At 41.5% G+C, this 18,349-nt stretch overlaps 1 protein-coding gene across 1 annotated transcript; it reads right to left on the bottom strand.

Moving 5' to 3' along the window:
* Nucleotides 1-151: 151 nt before the first annotated feature.
* rexo1 (REX1, RNA exonuclease 1 homolog) lies at nt 152-14,601 on the bottom strand. Its single transcript, XM_069153243.1, has 16 exons — nt 14,260-14,601; nt 11,127-12,955; nt 10,904-11,005; nt 8,352-8,562; nt 8,086-8,234; nt 6,911-7,048; nt 6,574-6,697; nt 6,181-6,306; nt 4,799-4,939; nt 4,578-4,691; nt 4,401-4,474; nt 3,758-3,868; nt 3,469-3,584; nt 3,174-3,312; nt 2,771-2,891; nt 152-1,366 (listed from the first exon to the last, which is right to left on the bottom strand). The coding sequence occupies exons 1-16, from the start codon at nt 14,447-14,449 to the stop codon at nt 1,278-1,280; spliced, it is 3,774 nt and encodes a 1,257-aa protein (XP_069009344.1). The 5' UTR covers nt 14,450-14,601; the 3' UTR covers nt 152-1,277.
* Between the last annotated feature and the right edge of the window lie 3,748 nt (nt 14,602-18,349).

Below are 18,349 nucleotides of genomic sequence, written 5' to 3'. Positions count from 1 at the left end.
GCTAAAAGTTTTGAATAGACCCTGGTACCTGGTACTTTGTTTGGTATCACCAGTGTAGGCAAGGTTCCAAGCAAGCTGAGAGGAAAAGGGGCCTCACATCCAAATGCTGTTGTGCACAGAGGAAGGGTTATCATGTCAAGAAAGAGCAACGTTTTCTTTTAACTAATACATTTTAATAGAAAAAGATAAACAACCAAAAAACAAAAAAAACAAAAAATGAACAAATACAAAAGAAAACTGCTTCCAGCTTATTTACAGCACTCTGGTATTTTCAGTCATTTCCAACATAAAACAGCGCAGGGTTAGCTGATACGCACTAATCGGTTATTTACTCAGACCGAATTCAACAACACTGAACCTAATTGTGCCTTTTTCTGACAGAATAACATCCGACCGGCTATCGCACAGATTCCTGTAATTTAATTTCATGCAGCGCACATGAGACAGTGGTGGATATAAGTCAGTACTTTGTCTGAACTATGAAATACAGTGATAAATTCCATCAACTATACCTAACAGGTAGTAGCAGACACTTTATATTTCTGCTGAGGGTTATTTTATTTTTTTTAAATGATCAAGTATTATAGGATTTGTCAGGTTTGACAGCCAACCAACAAAACTAACTCGGTAAGAGCGCCATATAAACAGAGCGTCGGCGGCGAGAAACGAGGTGCAACGTGAAAAACACAAGTGCATTTACAAAGCAACGCTCCACCGACTAAGACATGAATGCACTTAAGTGTGACTAAGAACAAGTAATTTTAAGTGAGTTTGTCATAACACACATGAGGTACTCAAACTTGGGCCCTGTACAACAAGAGCGTTTCTATAGTGCAATTTAGGCTGAAGACTCAACCTGGCATGAGTATCATATTAATGTTGAGCAGACAGTGCCCCGACTTATTAATTAGTTCTTCTATAGAAAGGTGTTTTTTTTCATGAATAAGTTTGAGGCCTTAAAAATGACACCTCTCAGATGAACATTTGAACTAACATTATTTAGAACTGAATAATTAAATGAAAACTTTGTTAATTTCGACTCCTATTGCTTTGAATGGGCAGACAGCTCTCCTCTCTGATACAGTAGATAGTAACAACACCAAGCTCCTCTCAGGCTGTTTCTAATGACAAACGTCAGCTGAACCAACCCGCCCCCCCGCCCCCAGAGACACGGACCATAACTGTCTGAGAACAAGGGCAGGGCTCCTGAACGTCTGTGTCTCCCTGCAACCGCCATGGAGGCAGGAAGTCCAACTGAGAAGTAGAGGGGTCAGAGGTCATCTTTTGACCTTTGCATCCTCCTTGATCTTCCAAAACATCAGCTCCATGCAGGCGGACGCATCTTCGCTCGAGTCGTGGCCCTCCACTGGAAACACATCGAAAATATTTTTTGCTTTACCTCAATTGTTACAGTACCGAACTCGTAAAAAGTGACAGCAGCAAAACAGTTCTGACTGGATTAAAACAGCAGAACTAGAAATATCATCTCCTAAAAAGTCCAATGCCTTTTTCCTCCGTGTTAAAACCTGGTGTCTACATTACCCACAATGCAACTTGGCTTCCAAGAGATTCAGATGTGATATGTCAGCAGTAGCCAAAGAAGCCTCAAGCAGAGATGAGGAGCGGGAAACGAAGATCTGGGTAACTCACGACAAAAACGATGTCACGTTCTTTTTCCCATTATTGCTGTTGTGGTTTTAAAATGGTGGATAAATTAAAGAAAAGGCGAAACGACTGGTTTCACAATCAGAATTTGATGCGTTCGGTCCGATAACGTGTAATGTCTAGAATTGCTGCATGATTGAATTATTTCATCCCTGTTCATGCTAACATAGAGCTAAACCGGAAACGCTGAAGAAACTCTGTGTCCTGTGACATACAGAGAGTTTTATCTGGCAGAGGTGGGTTCAATCAGCGTCGTGAGATCTCGTCTGGCGTGAGCTCGAACGGGAAGGATGTTCACTTATATGTAAAAGTTGATTCATAGGAATGTACTATAGCTTAAAGGGGAGACTGTACTTTTCTTCTTCTTTTTTTTTTTTTTGAAGATGACAACTGATTTTTACCCCGACGAGAAAATGGGAGGAGATGGAGAAAGAAAGGTGAGTGAATAAAAAAAAGGAACACAGTTTTCCAAAGAGACAGATGCATCTTAAGGAAAGTATCGACCTCTAAAAATCAATCGGTCACAGAGAGATGTTAATGTTTCAGTTCAGAAGAAGTGATGTCTTTCTGAAACTCTGATGTGTTTCGGTAAACTGAACTCAGAACGGTTTAAAAACTGTTTAAAGACTCCAGCAGCGACATCTGCTGGTGACACGGTCTTCCTGCGCTCAAATAAAGCGGACGTTTGTTGGGCAGTACTTCACCAGCAGATTTGACACACGGCCCGTTAGGGCCACGCAAATGTGACCGGGGATTGATCATGCACAGAAAAAAAATTAAATGCTTTAAAAACTTTATCCCAATAAAATGCTGAAATAGTTTCTTAATTTTCTGAAAGCTTTACTTCTTACTACTTTATCCAAATCCAAAAATATCATAATTCACGGAATTTTCCAAAGTGATTGGTTGAGAATGCCTCTGAGCTTTACTCTCTCAAGCCAGATTCATATTATAAGATTATAATAGTAACGATAAGATGTATTTGATGTTTGCAGTAAAAGTCTCGGACATGCTGATTTAAGAAATAATGGATGATAATAACAAGAAAAACAACCGTTGTAAGAGGCAACATGAGAACTGCTGTTGTCTCCCTGATCTATCTCACCGTTGTCCTGGATGATGCGTTTGAGGTGGTCAGCCATCAGGTTCCTCAAGGCACGTTTGTAGGGCAAACCAAGGCGGTGAGGAAACACGATGGCCGTGTCGACAACTGAACTATGGATGAGCTGGAATCCAGAGAGACGAACACAGACATCATTTACATGAAGGGGTTTCCTTGTGTTTCAGCCCTGACTCAGCAGTATGCCACTGAACACACGCATCGCTCCTTCAAGAGAAGAATCTGCTCTACAAGAGAAATATATGCATGACAGTGCTGCGGAGCAGACACAATATTATGACTTTTGAATGCGCCTCATAAATAATAAATCCAAAGTGAAAAAATATTTCACACATTGTGAACTGATACATGATTTTCGAGGTCATTCTAGCGGTTAGATAAAACTCACCTTCAGAGCGAGGAGGTCGCTCTCCAGACTGTGTCCGATGAGGATAGATTCAGCGCTGAACATGCAGAGCAGCACGGCCTGAACATCTCTCAGGGTGATGGTGGTGTTCTCCAAGTCCTCCTCCGTCACACCTGAAAACCTGTCGGACACATGCAAAATATACGGCTCAGTACCAAAACGATACCGTGACTGTTTTAATGCCTACGACTGAACGTCTGAAGCCGCTGAAGCAACAATGAATCGTTATTTTCCTCAGCAGTTGAGGTCAACAGCAAACACGACCCCGTGGACTCACCGAGTGTTGTAGTCGACCACTTTGCTTTCGGGTTTGACGAACGTGTCGTAGATAACCTTCATCTCAGAGTCAATGACCGTCACCCTCGTCAGTTCCAGACCCTGCCTTGTGTAACACTGTTTCCAAAAAAACAACAACACACAATTAAAACATTATGTTGAATAAGAAACAAAATTAAACTTACTAAACTACTGTCGCGAGGAACACAATAGATCAATTCTAAAATCAAATTCGCACACGAGGTGGCCGGAGTTTTGTTTTAGTATTTTAAAACATCTGTAGGACTCACCATCTCACAGTCCAAAGCAAACACGCCTCCATTTCCATCTGGCGGTAGAAGTTTGCTGAACGTTGAGACGTAGCCATCTACCGACTCTTTACGGCCGTCCTGAACATGTTGCTGCGGGAATAGTAAAAAAACAAAGAAATCAAGGCTTCCATACTATTAGGAGACACGTATTCATCTTGGTTTATAATATGCAAAGTCAAACTGAGTTCATTTAAATGGTCGGGAAAAAAGATTCGGATCACCTCTCTATACAACTCAGTGTAGTTCCACAGCATGACAAATCACAGCTACCAAAAGGACCAATAAAACAAATCAAAACCTCTCAATCAGATTCAATGACAACTGAAAATTATGATCCTTGTGGGAAGATTTATTGTTGGACTGTCGTGTTATATTTAATGCTTCACCCGTCAATGGTTTTATTGTTATGGCTGATCGCTGTTTATACACAATGTCAGATTTGAAAATACCATTTTATATGAAAAAGTGTTTGAAGAAGATCATCAAAACCGATCCAAACGCTGCACGCCAGTTATTAATAAAACACAGCTGGAGCACATCAATGTTTCTTCACACTACTCAGCAATTCAAATCTTTTTTGCAGCGTGTTGGGATTTTATGCTGTGCAGTGTTTCAACAGTACCTTGGCAGTTTGGCAGCCTGAAACGCCCACAGCTGCGGAGCAGCAGTTGTAGTTTGTCTCCCAGCCTCCAGCAACTGACAGAGAGACAGGAGACGGTCAGCAGAGACAGAAGTCAATGAGAAGTTCTATCGTCATGTTTACCAACCATTCACACTAGATGAGCGCAAACAAACGCACCTTTATGTCTGCGTAAACGTCCCCAGTGAAAGCTGCATTCCTCTTTCCGTACACAGTTGCCATTGACATTGATTTTATACTCTCCGCCGCATCGACAGCAGATCTTGGTGAAAGCTGCAAAAACAACAAAGGGTCTCTCAGCCGAGAAATCAAAGAACCGCTGGATCATGAGTTTTGTTCATGTTGTATTGAGAGAGGAGCGGGGTCCTGCAGGGACTCACGGTCCGCGACTGCCTTTTTCTCTGGGAGGTTGTGAATGACGGCCTTGCCGGAGGCCTCTGGGTTTGTCCTCGGGTATCCGTGCTCCTGGAGCTGCTCCTCCGTCATCAGGTACGCCTTCAGCTTCCTGTACAGTGAAGCCCCTGCAGGGAGACACAAACCTCAATGTTATCTGTGTACAGTGAAGAAGTAAAAACTGCAGTGAACAGACAGAAACACTGGATGTCAACAGCAGGGGATGATTTTTACCATTTTGTTTACATAAGAAATGCATAATACTTGATGATAGCTTAATAATGAGTGACATATCTCAATCTCTGTCCTACAAGACACAAGAGCTACAAGCCAGTTTCTCGAAACATTGAGTCAAACTGCTGCTCTTCTCCCACAGTTCAACACCCCCGTTATACACTGATACAATCAATTGTAAAGCTGCAATAATGTAGGGCTGCAACTAATTATTATCATCACAGTTAATTTGATCTATAAGTTAGTTGTTGGTTAATTATCAATCTATTTATACTACTTAAGAGTTACACATGCTGTTTGACCTGAGTGTTTTCAGTAGGGCTGCCACTGGCAAATATTTTGTTACTGGCAAATATTTTGTTTTATTAATTAATCTGCTCTTTATTACTCATTTGGTTAATAAATCATCAAAAAATATTTTAAAAGTGATATCTTCTAATTACTTTTTAGAGCAAAATCAAGACATAAAGTTTCCTGTAATCTAAGAGGAGAAACCTGACACATCTTTACACTGAAGGTGTGAATGTTTAGCATTTTCAGCTCATATAATTGATTATAAAAAAAATTTAAAAAAATTCTCCATGGCTAATTGACCAATCAACTTTCATGTTTATCTATAGTTACCAATTAATAATGATATTACTGTGAACTGAGCTATGAGCTGCTCTAACCGGCAAATCAGCTACTTGTACTTGGTAAATAACTAATTTATCAGTTCATTTCCATTTCGTCAGTAAAATTCAACAGAACTAAAATCTGGTAAACATGCCCCCTCTGACGTCAGGTCACAGGGCAGGTAGTCTGCAGTAAACGGGTCGTGGAGGTCGTCACATGGCTGTTTAAACAGTTTCACCGTTACGGTGAAAATTGCCTCAACAGACCAGACAGTAAACAAAAAGTCCACAAGTCTCCAGTTGACACAAAGATCCTTTCAGTTTCTCGTCAATTTCTTTTTTCTTCTCTCTAGTTTTTCATTTGATCAGAGGCATAATCTGCTTATTCTGCTTATCAGGTGACTGAAGAAACCAAGAATGAGAATTAAAAAAAGAAAGAAATCGGTTGAAAACAGAGAAACATGGTCCGTCATGTGATCGTGAACGAGACTCTTTGTGGAGAAGTCGAACGTGTGTCTCACCAGTGAGCTTCTCCTCCTGCTGTTTACCCATCCTGTTGACTGTGAAGCTGGTTGTGGCAGCGAGACGACCTCCCAGAACTTCCTCATGGGAAAGCGCCCTCCTTTTAGCCACCAACCCGGCGTCCTCTGCAGAAAACAAACACACACAAAGAGAAATTTAAACAGCCGGCAAATTTCTGTTTACGCAAACGTGAGAACATAAACTCACAAGTTCATGTATCATAACTGTCACAGTACGCTGTACTAAGTTTGTCACATGCGGTACATTTGATGCAACCCTTAGATTTGCGTGTATGTTATCGAAACAAAAGCATCCTAAACTCTGCATACTGCAGCGTAACGGACAGATTAAACACGGTACGCGACTGCTGCGCAGGGACGGAGGTGACGTACTGGTGACAGCCGACGGACAGGAGCTGCTCTTCCCCCGGAGCTTCTTTAGCGTGTTGACAGCTACATTGAGGTAGATGTTCTTACTGCTACTGCGTTCATACACCAGCTTCTCCTCATCAAGAGCCTGAAACAAGAACAAGAATTGCACTTCAGGTCGCTGTTAAAATGTCATCTTCTTCTTCTACTGGAGAACAACTTGAAATCCCTCAGAATGCAAGAAGGAGCTTCATTTTCTTTATAAGCCGTTAAGTGTGGTATTAAACAAGAACGCATTTCTCTGTTGAACCGACGCTGTCGGTAGCTTCGGGCGCAGCTGTCGCAAAGATGTTGTTCATACCGTCTGGAAGGCAACGTCCTCTGATCGGCAGAATTTGACACATTCATCTATGAAAGTGTTGAGGTAGCGCTGGCGGACGTTGGTTGGAACTTTGGCCCCAAACTCAGTGGGGATGACGGGGCGCTTCATTGAAGAACTCTGAAAAGGTCGAAACAGAGAGCGACGTGGACTTCACATTACATTTTCCGAGTTAAACAAACATTCCTCTGCAGGTAACCATCAGGGTTGCAAAGATGTGCAGACAAAACCACAAAATATCCAGAGAAAGAACAGGCAGCGGAAATTTTGAAAAGATGTGAGAGAGACAAGGGAGCGATGAGAACCGCACCGACCATCCAACATGACAGGTTAAACAGTTTATCCAGGAATTCGGGGGCTTGAAATCACAATAATGAATTAAATCAATCTTCTCCATATTTGCAGAAGCTTTCAATTCAGCAAAATTCCTGCAATACATTTCCTGAATAGAAGCTTTACTGAAGGCAGTATGGCAAAAAGTAAGCCTTTCTAAATACAACTTTGCTTTATCAACAAAAAACGCTTCTCATTTACAGTCAGTAAGGTCCTCCAAACTCTCCTGTCCTCATCAAAACAAGCCATAAGCTGACGGATTGGAAAAACAAACAAACAACAAAGCAGGAAGTGACGAGGTTTGTAAGAAATGTGGTCTCATGATGACAAATAGACTTTTAGAGTTAGGCCGGGGCAGAGGAGAGTATGATGCACTGTTTTTGTGCATACACTGTTGAATTAACATTATTCAAAGAGCATTTAAAGCTCTTATTTTTTTACAGGGGATGTAGCCTTTGTATTCCATATTGCAGTCACTTATATATATGACACTATTTCGAGTAACCAAGGTTCATAAGTCCAGAAAATTTAAAACAAGATTAGAACTAGAATACTTGCAGCGTTTTCTGTGATGTGCAGTGTGATTATCATCATCATCATCATCATCATCACAGTGATTGCAAATTACTATTTGCTAACTTTTAGATAGCAGCCAAAAAAAAAAAAGAAGAAGCAATTTCTTTCCTTTTGCTGCAAAAAAGGAACATAAAACATTCCAAATTGCATCACAATTTTGGAGAAACGTCGCTGCGAAGTCAAGCATTTTTGATCACAAAAATAACAAAAACCTCCAGGAGGGACGGGTCATAGAAAGCTCTGGATACCTTCATGGTGGGCATGTGAGCCACCCTCTTCTGCGTGACAGTGGATGAGGTCTTAGACAAAATACCAGCTGTGGTTTGGGCCTTGACACTCTGCTGGGTCTGGCTGGGGAATAATACTCGACTGGCAGCCGGTTTAGCATCTGCAGGACCTGGTCACAACAAATAAACACACACACGTAAATGTAACTTCCGCCTTTAAAAGTACACGTTTTTCAAAGTTGTGCCTCACAGATGTGAGCTTAACGGGTGTGGCGAGGCACCCGTACTCGTTTTGGAGGATGTCATCTGTGGGTTCGGACGGTGCGCTATTCTCTTCCTCTCTCCAGAATAACTGGAGCCTGAGCTCTGTGAGGCAGCTCTGACTGAAGCGGACAGCTCAGCTGCTTGCTGCTGTGCCATGTGCATCCGCTGGTAGCAGACCTCCTGGGCTGAGGGCCTCTTGTATGGCCGCATCGCAGACTTGGAAGGTGCATCAGTCTGGAAAAGGAGGACACAAAGTTTTAGTCAAAAGTCAACACTGTGTTCCTAATACGGAAAGTACGATGATGAAATGACAGGGCTAAAGTCCTTGTTCATGGCCTTGCCAATTTCCATGTTGAATACATTCCTGTCCATGTTGAAACTGCACGTACAATAAACACTCATGCAAATTAGTTTGTAGGTATTTCCTGTTCATTAATTAAACCGATACTGAATTTCCACTCTTATGCAGCTATTTTTTTTTTCTGGTTGTTTTACATGAATTTTTCCATCTGAAATCAGAGTAAAAAGGTTATAATTTAAATTATAGTCAGTTGAGGAATCCACAAAATGCTGATCATACTATTATACCTTCACTTTAAATGCACAAAAAAGAAAAAAACTGAGCCTTTAATAAAGCCTCTGCCAGCTGATCAGACGACAGATATCTCCTCTGATTGATGAGCTCACGCCCCCTGTGGAAACGCTGACAGCTGCTTATTTACCGTCTAATCACACTGAGCGGAAAACCCCAAATATTTTCAGATCATGTTCCTCCTCTTTACTTCCTTGTTTGTTGTAATTCTGCTTGTGTGAATTTCCTTACGTCCTACCTATACTGAAACCTGCTTGTTCTAGCTCGGGCTTGAAGTGTACGCAGCCAAGGCAGAAACTGTCCAGACTTTTTAAAGAGAGATCAAATTTAAAGTGGTGATTAAGACGAACCTCCTTACCCTCCGATCCAGATACTGAGCAACTTCCTGTACAGCTGTGTTTTATTGTATCATAATTCAAACTCTTCTTAAAGAGTTAGTGTTTTGTAAACAAACCTTATTTGTATTAAAAGGAACTGATGAATCCTTTGGACAAGTTTATATATAAACTGTATCTGAAATCACACACTAAATTCACTACTCATACAACCCTCATTAGTTTAGTCTAGAGCTGCAACGAATCGCAATAAAGTCAAATATCTGTTCAGCAAAAGTGGTCAAATTTTTAGGGATCAAGCTTCTTAAAATGAAAATATTCTGTGGCTTCTTCTACTGTGTGATAGTAAACTGAAAATATCTTCAGAGTTTGGACTTTTGGTTGGACGAAACAAGACATCGGAAGACATCACTTTGAACCTCTGAGAGGTTAAATGCGCTGGGACGCATCATAAGTCACGCGACTTGGGGGTCCTCGTGTGGTTCAGGTGTTTCAACATCAGGCACCCTCACCCACGAGACCCAGTCGGGGTGGATCGGGCCCTAAATGCATGTCCCGGCAGGAACCTTCCACGGATCAGCCCACTTGATCCAAAGCCACCGAGTGGCTTACTCTGCAGCTTGCATGGCTCTCCTGTCTGCCAGCCCAGCTGGTTAAGGATTTTGCAGACTGGGCGTCCTGAAAAGCCTCCACATCACTCCTATCGGCTCGCAATGAATCTTCCAGCTTTGCCCGGGCACTCCCCCACCAGTTGCTGCGACTTTGCGTGTTTACTTTTCATGAGAGAATACTTGTTAGAACAGTGATTTCCAAACTGTGGTATTTGTACCAGTCGTAGTACGTGAGGCTCTAGCGCTGCTGAAAGGGCCAAACAGTCGCTCTCCAACTTTCCCGAGGCTTTTTCTCAGTGATAGAAAAAATTGTTGTTCCATCATTTCACTGTGTCGCGCTAACAGATGAGTTAGCACACTCTTCTGTTGTTGATTTTAGTGAGCGGAAAAAGCAGAATTTTGAAATGGCTACAACAGGTTTCTCCAACCAGCAGCTCGCGTGCGTGTTGAGTATCAATTTGTTATTGTTGACATAAAACAAATCTACTTTGCTTGTTTGGTGGAGCTCAGCTATGTGAACAAGCGTCCCCTGCCGCTGATTTTGAGTGAGTTTTCCGAGTGCTCCGATTAATACATGTATTCTTCAATTTTGAAACACTAGCCTTACGTTGTTGTCTCTGAATTTTATTTCACGAAAAATACTGTTGGTGTCTGCAGTGGGAAGTGGTACTAGGGGAATTTTGGTTTGGGACATGGTGGCACATGTTCTGAAAAGTTTGGGAACCTCTGCGTTAGATTATTTACAGTGAAAATAATCAGTAACTGCAGTCACAGTTTAACTGAACATGAGAAGGACATTTTCATTCAAATGATTTCAAGTCATCACTGACAGGTCAAATGTGGGATGGTTTGCAGAAAGCAGTGTACACTCCATTGACTTTTGTTTCATTTGGTTGTGTTTTTTTTTTTTTTTTTTAGGGGTTAAATATTTACACTAGCGCTCCAGAAAATAAATAGAGAGATTCACGCTTCTCAAACAGTGTGTCTACTCCTGACTGAGATTAAGGGACAAAGAAAGTCAAATTGCATAAACTTACATTTACTTTGGCAACAAAGTGAGAGACTCTCTTCTTCTGACCGGGGAAGAGAGTTGTTAAAGTGCTCTCTGTGCTTCTCTCCTCCTCTGAATCCCTGGAGTGCTGAGAGGGTACAACATAGCATGTTTATTAAAATGCCACTGAGTGACATTAGCAGATTAGTATCAGATAAATGACAGGACAGCCGAAGAGCAACAGTTTGAAAATAAAGAAACACCAGTACCTGCTTGGCTTGCCTTCCCTTGTCTTCCCTCTTCACATCTTTGGACTCATTGAAGATCCTCAAACACTCCTCCATGGGATCCGAGTCAAAGTCCAGATCGTCCTGGAAACTTGAGAAGTCGATATCGACTCCGTCAACCTCGTCCCTGCTGCTCTCCAAGCCGCGGTCACTCTCGTCCTCGGAGGAAGACGGAGTCAGCTCTGACGCTTTCCTCTTGTTCAGACGTCCCCTCTTCAAAGCGTCGGCTGATTTCCTCACCAGAACTTCCTCTTCTTCGTCGTCGTAGTCCTCCTCCATCGGTTCGACCTCATCTGGACTCTCATCACCGAACAGGTCGGCGTGGCTCAGACTCAAACTCTGACGTTTGTCCTTGAGTCTCTTCCCGTTTGATGAGCTGCTGTTTTGCTTCACTTTATCTTTACTGTTTGCCGAACTCCCTTTACTGCTACTAGAAATGCTTTTACCAACTTTCTTCACGTCTTTTTCTCTTTTACTGCTATCAAGTTTACCGTTTTTTTGATGGCGGTCTTTATACTTGCTGAGCTCTTTTTCTTTGTCTGACATTTTGGGTTTCTTGCTTTCCCTTGAGCCATTTTCTGTCTCTTTACCAAGTTTGCTTGAATCTGTTTTAACTTTTTCTACAGCTTTGACCTTACCATCACTTCTCTTTTCATCTCTACCTTCCCTCTGAGATTTGTCCAGCGTCTTAACCTTCATTGTGTTTTTCCTATCATCTCTCTTTCCGTGACTCGTATTCTCCTTCTTTGCAGAGTCCTGGTGTGGACTTTTTATTGACCCTTTGTCTTTACTGCTTCCATTACTCTTGCTACTAGAAGATTTGTTTACTTCCTTTTCAAGTTTATGCACTTTCTCCTGTTTGCCACTTTTCTCATGACTAGTTCGACTCGCCACCTTGTCTTTTCGTTTCATACTCTCCGGTGTGTCCGAGTCCTGCGACGACTCTTTAGTCCTCTGTGTCAGAGCACTTAGAAAACTTTCAGTTCTCTCTTTTCTCTCCTTCCCAAAAGAGTCTCCAGCTAACCGGGCGTTGCCTTTTCTCTGCTGCAGATTACTAAGCGAGGTGGGTCGATACTCTGTTCCAGAGCTCTCCCCATCAGAGTCGGAGATAGTGTACTTTTTTGTGTCAACACTCTGCTGTCGTGGCTTTTTCGCAGCTACAACATACTCCTCGTCTGACAAGTCAGACCCTGGTAGTTTGCGTGCTTTGCCAGCCTCTGTCTGAACAGGTAGGCCACCCTCGTCCCTCTTGCTTTTCGCTGCGATTCCAGCCGAGTAGTTGGACAGCGGGTCATACTCCAAGTCTGTCGATGGTTTAGAATTATCCACAGTGTATTTGCACTTAGAGGAGGATGTGCTGTTTGAATACTTTGGGCTGGGGGGAGGAGAGGGGAGCTGGTGTGAGTGTGTCCGAGATGAAGGCCTTTTCACCGAAGTAGGAACATATTCCATGGAGTTACTGTTGTGCCCCTGATTGTCTGAATCCAAGGTGTACTTGCTGCAGCCAGGGGTGGGATTATAGCCTCCCGATGTGATCTGATAACTCCCGGGATCATAGGCCATGTGTGACCCTGCTGCTTTACTTTTAACAGAGTCAGACGAGGACAAACTGGAGCTCCCGCTGGGATTGTACGGTTCGTCCCCAATCCGAGAGAGCTTCCTCTTCTCCCTCTCCACCTCGCCGCGGACCTCCTCGATGGCCTTGTTGACGAGCTCCAGAGCGCCGCTGAGATCTCCCGAGGCAGCCGGCTTTCCATTCTGCTGCTCCTGGGGTCTCACTACTTCTGGGTTGAAGGGATCATAACCTTGCTCTGGAGGCGTGCAAGAGAAATAGGCTTAGCAAATTGATCGAGAAATCTTAACTCAAGATTCAGTTTTTCTTAACAATAGATATGTAACAATCTGACAAGCTGTCTAACGAGGGGGGAAAAAAACAGTACAGGCAGACACCCTGAGTTTAAGTGTTTGAATCCGTATGAGAAATATCTGCACTGGTGCATCCCGACTTTTAACCGCATCTCAAGGTCTTTCTCAGCAGATGTAGATAGATACAGAGAATTAGAAATACAGTAATGGTTAGTTGTCGTCACTTCAAACTTTTGTCAGTTCTGTAGTCCAGAAAACTATTTCACAGAATATTTATAGTCATAAGTAATGTGGATATAAAGACTGAGTGGGTAAAGGTAAATAATATAACAGCTTGAGTAAGTTCAGAAAGTTACATCGTTTCACTGCAAAGCTGCTTTTAAAACCAGGAAAAGACAATAATGATGCCATATAATCTAAACCTAAGAAGATCTTTAGTCCTATATCTCGATACGATAAAATATCTGTTATTGCCCAGCCCTACTTTTCAAAGGGGAAGATTTGCTGCGGGTTTTTTTCCTCATTTATATTTCTCATAAATTGTGACACCCGTTAATCATTAGTTGCAATTCTGACAAAGACTCTGGTGGGACAAAGTGGAGGGATATTCTTCAAAGAGAAGATACTCAGCATGCCAAACAGATACTGGACGTTTTAAAGTCAGTAACCCAACATAACAATGTACCCTGTAATCTGCTGTTTTGTAACATCAGTCGCACACTTTGTTCCCCCTACAAGTGCAATGACTGTATTTTATGCTGCCAACACCGCTTCGTGCAGATCTTTTCTGTCTTTATTTTTCGATCACAACTCCTTTGTCTCCACACACTATTTTTTTTTTTTTTGCACCTGTTGTTTTCACTTAAGTTACCATTTATGTTGGTGTACACGCTATTTTCTACGCTTTCTTGTTGTTTTTTTTCCCCCGCTGGCTTCTGTACAATAATGTGTTTTCCATTGTACTGAATACTACAGTGAGCTCAGCTACATGTCCATGTAGGATTATTATTAATTATATATATATATATATATTTTTGTGGTTTTTAACAGCAGCTACGGGAAATAAAACTTGCAGTGTGTATTTGTTTGCACGGTGAAGCTAACGGTAACAGAAATGTACTTTAAACCAGTTTCGCTTTTGTTTCCACAACATGTTCAGCACCGTGTCACACACACGTCCCCGGTACCGACTCTGGACGCTTAAAATAAAAACAAAAAAAAACGTTTGAGTATCCCCGTCAATAAGCACCTTTCTGAGCGGACTGGATGTCTCTTTGCTTCGTAACATCTGCCGGTGCTCCGTAGGACGCCCGTCTCTGCTGGCTGTGCCTGAAGTGACAGTACGGTCTGTTACACCCATTTCTGCCTCCTTTGCCCTCGCTGTACTCCGCGTAAAACGGACAGTCGATCCCTCGGAAGAAGCCGGTGGACCTTAACATTATCTCCAGATGTTCCTCTCATGCCCAACATGAACACGCTCGCGCAGGTTTTTGTTTTTTTGTTGTTGTTGTTTGTTTGTTTTTTTCTCCTTGTCGTGCTGCCAAAGCTTGTAGGGAGCCACGGAACAATAACAACGTCCCTACGGCGCCATGTTGGATTGGTCAGGAGGAATGAAGTCTCGCGTGAATTTCCGTTCGCTGCGTTTCGTGACGTCACCAACGAGCGTGAACTGCTTATGTGAACAAATTAAGACTTTTCATTTTGAGACTCAACTCTCCAGTTGATAAAGAAATTCAGTAACATATATTAAAAAAAAAAACATTATTTGAAGGTGGGTATTTTATTTTATACCATAACCGTATACCATAAGATTTGCTGGAGATTTAATTTGGCCTTTTTCCAGTATTTGTTCAGTTTTCAGTTTAATAGTCAAGTAAATGACACACACGTTTCAATATTTTTATTTCACATGAATCCAATGTCTTGAAGACAGTCCTGTCAATGAAAAAAGAAAAAAAAGACCTTTTTCCCACAGCAGACGTTTTGACTTGGAAGCAGTAGGATGACACAGGTGCAACCCATTGATGGTAATTCCACTTCAGGAGAAGCCCTGCTTTTGTGCACGATAATTCTCAGTAAGATTTTACTGGGACACTTAAAAAGGAACTTAACCATCATTAAAAGGAGACAGTTTAGGCTTTTTGCAGCGAGGCTGTATATGCTGCAAAAATAAGAATTTTGCCATCCGGTTGCTTCTTTACTCTAACTTGATGTTTTGGGACTCAAAATTAAATCCCGTGTTAATTTCTGAATACTCATAAGTGTGCTTACTGGCAGTTTAACATGTGCTTCAAAGAAGGTTACTTAATTTAACGGAAATTTAAAAGGAGTAGTTCAATATTTTAACATTTTAGCGGGTAGGTACTCCAGTGTTGTGAAGGTTATATTTGAAATAATAGGTTACAGTTTTCTAGTTAAAAGCCCTTAAAAAAAAAAAATAATAAATAAAAAAAAATAATGATTAATGTGACGGTTTTAGTTACTCCAAAGTTATGTAACTTGCTATATTAAACAATTATTCTAAAATTTATGTTTTAAATTCTGCAATAGAGCTGAAACATCTTAAACATAAACAGTACTAACTACTTTTATTAAACTTCCTTTAAACAACAATGGCACAATTATTATTATTTTTTTTTTTAAAACCACAAACCTGAATGACAAGTTGTAAAAAAAAAAAAAAATAATAATAAAAAAAAAAAATCCAACTTTTAAACACGGTCTAAACGGGTCCCAAGTGATAACTACCTCAAGCTCCACTCGCAAATGTCAGAGCAGCCCGTGTTCAGGCTTTTTGTGCGCTCCACACAGACACATGGTCCAATCAGATCCAGGTCTGGTGTCATCCTCAGGTGTTCACGGCAGGTAATCAGTGACGTAATAACTGGCCCTCTATCAGCTGTTTTCAGAAGCCAGCGACACACGCTCATTTAACCTCCCACATGTTTTCTGTTATTTTATCACAGAGCATCAAATGTTTGTGCTGTAATAATGAAATGATTTTGATAGGAATAAGTACCGGAGGGTAGATATGCCAAATATCACAGATTTCAACTGTGTAGAGTTGCTTAAAGATTTATTTTTCGCTGCTATTGCATGCATTCAATTTATTTTCCATGAAATTATTTGTATGTCTATTTACATAACTTTTTTTTTTTTTTCATTACATTCACCTCCTGCACTTTAATTTCATAAAGCTTAATTTAATGCTGTTTCTTCTGTGAATCTGAAAACAGCTGAAAGCCCAGGTGTAATTAGTGAAATTACCCGGTGGTTGAGTCTTTAATTTAGCTGCTATTATTTACACCTGTGCTTTCCTTGTTACAAGTCAAAATGCCTGGTGCGAAAGAGATAAATGGCACTTTGGCAAAAGTGAAGCTTATATATGTCACATGATGTATCTTAAGTTACATCAGTGCAGGGATACTCAAGATACTGTTTGTTTGTTTTTCTCAGATGTGACTCTCACTGATGCTGTCTCACTGATCCTGTTAAAAGATGAGATGAGACAGAAAGCGAGGTAACTGCACTGCTTCACTGTTTAATGCCACGTATTACTGAAAATGCAGAGCAGATGTCAAGACTTTGTAAGTATGCAATTTTAAATTCACCCTCTTTTGCATGTTGGAATATAGAGGTGGCAAATCAATCATCTGTCATCAGAGACAAAGAAACGGCTGTTAAACTGTCGGGACATCGGTCCAGTAGCTTTATGCTGATATGGTCACTTGTTGAATGTTGAGCAGAGAAGCAAAACTGAGAAAATGTTCCTATTTTCTTAGCAACTCATTTCACACAGAATTCACTTCACCCTCCTCACATCTGAGAATTAAACCTCATGACTTAAAAAGCCATGATCTGCTGCTCATACAAGTTTGATCCCCCCCTCTCTCCCTCCCCTCACTACTTTGTCACGTTTGATCCTAGTAAAAACACTATACATTTGTATTTATTGACTGAGGATATAATCCACGACATCTTTATTACCTAGCACATCATAACTAAATGCCTTGAGGATATATTTCAGATTAATGTTGGCAGTGAAGAATCTGTTGTGTGTCTGAGGAATGTCCAGCAGAGGGAGACAAACGCCCGTGTAGTCTCTCCTCGATCACGCATGTACACAAAACACGCTGCTGTTGCATCATTTGATTTCCTCCAGCTGTGTGACGTTTGCGTCGCTGAAATAGAAGTTATGCAACGGACTCGTTTGTGTGTGTTTTCTGCGCTTTGTTGAAGACCATGTTCTTTCTGTGTAGTAATGTGAATACACAATGAAGTGGAAAAACGAGACACGGCATGAACACTGATATGCGCATTGACGGTAGAGCCGAATTGGTTTGTCAGTCAATAGAAAATTTAAGTTTGGATAGTCAAGTCATTTTGAACTGTTTAAATATCTGATGGTTTCAGATCATTTTAAATTGAAGTTTTACGTGTGTGTTGCACAACGAGACATCTGCATGGACTCTCAGAACTATTTTATATATATATATATAAATTCAGCCTGAACAAACACTCAAATCAGCAGATTGAAAATAATCCGTCAGTTGTAGCCCTTGCTGATGTTATCAAGCACAAGCAGAACCACTGAGTAAAGGATCAATGGCGCTGATGGATTATATATTATTATTATTATTGGCCTATTTGACATTTTATCTTTCTTTGGCAATAAAGAATCGAGAGAGATAAAGGAAACAAAAGTAGGCCAGGAAAACAATCGAGGACACTACTGCTATGTGGCAACCATTTAGTCACCAGACACCCAAATTATTATGGCCGTCTTTCTTTTAATCCCTCTCGGTTGTACGTCAACTCCTGACCAAACCCAGCTCGTTTAATCACAGTAATATTTCCAGCACGCATTCATTTCAGCCGATTGAAACCGCAGGATGGGAAACCCTGCATCTCTTGTAATCATGTACTGGCGTTTAGCGAGATCAGCAGAAGTCCTGCTGCGTCTCTGGAGACATCAGGAGGCACACAGGAGCTGCAGCTCTTGCAGCAGGTTGCATCAGTCTCGTCAAGATTGGCCCGTCTTGCTGTGAAGAGCGCCCCCACAGCTGCTCTCAGCGTGACTAATGCGAGGTGAAAACCTCTCCTATTTCTGTGCGAGACGAGACAATTGAGCTCATATTTACCAACAGCCAGGGGATACACGTGACAGAGTCGGCTCGCAGCACAAAATCAGATGAAACGATCTCCGGCTTTGGCCGAAAGATAAGTCCGCTGGTTAATGTGGAACGAGTGATAGTGAAGAGGACACCTATCGGGGAAAGTACAGTTGATTTCCCTCGAGCCCTTCTGGCTTTGAGTAATAAAACATTACAGTAAGCAGA

This window comes from Embiotoca jacksoni, unplaced genomic scaffold, assembly GCF_022577435.1.
Source record: "Embiotoca jacksoni isolate LCO1_2020_lvr unplaced genomic scaffold, fEmbJac1.0.p SCAF_19, whole genome shotgun sequence".
In the NCBI taxonomy this organism is placed as follows: domain Eukaryota; kingdom Metazoa; phylum Chordata; class Actinopteri; family Embiotocidae; genus Embiotoca; species Embiotoca jacksoni.
This window is presented reverse-complemented; position numbering and strand designations above follow the sequence as displayed.

Excerpts from the sequence above, each read along its gene's own strand:
- rexo1 (XM_069153243.1), bottom strand. The coding sequence starts at position 14,449 with ATGTTAAGGTCCACCGGCTTCTTCCGAGGGATCGACTGTCCGTTTTAC. Across the intron at positions 4,475-4,577 it reads ACGTTTACGCAGACATAAAG|TTGCTGGAGGCTGGGAGACA; the intron begins GTGCGTTTGTTT and ends TCTCTCTGTCAG. Across the intron at positions 3,585-3,757 it reads TTGCTTTGGACTGTGAGATG|TGTTACACAAGGCAGGGTCT; the intron begins GTGAGTCCTACA and ends TTTTGGAAACAG.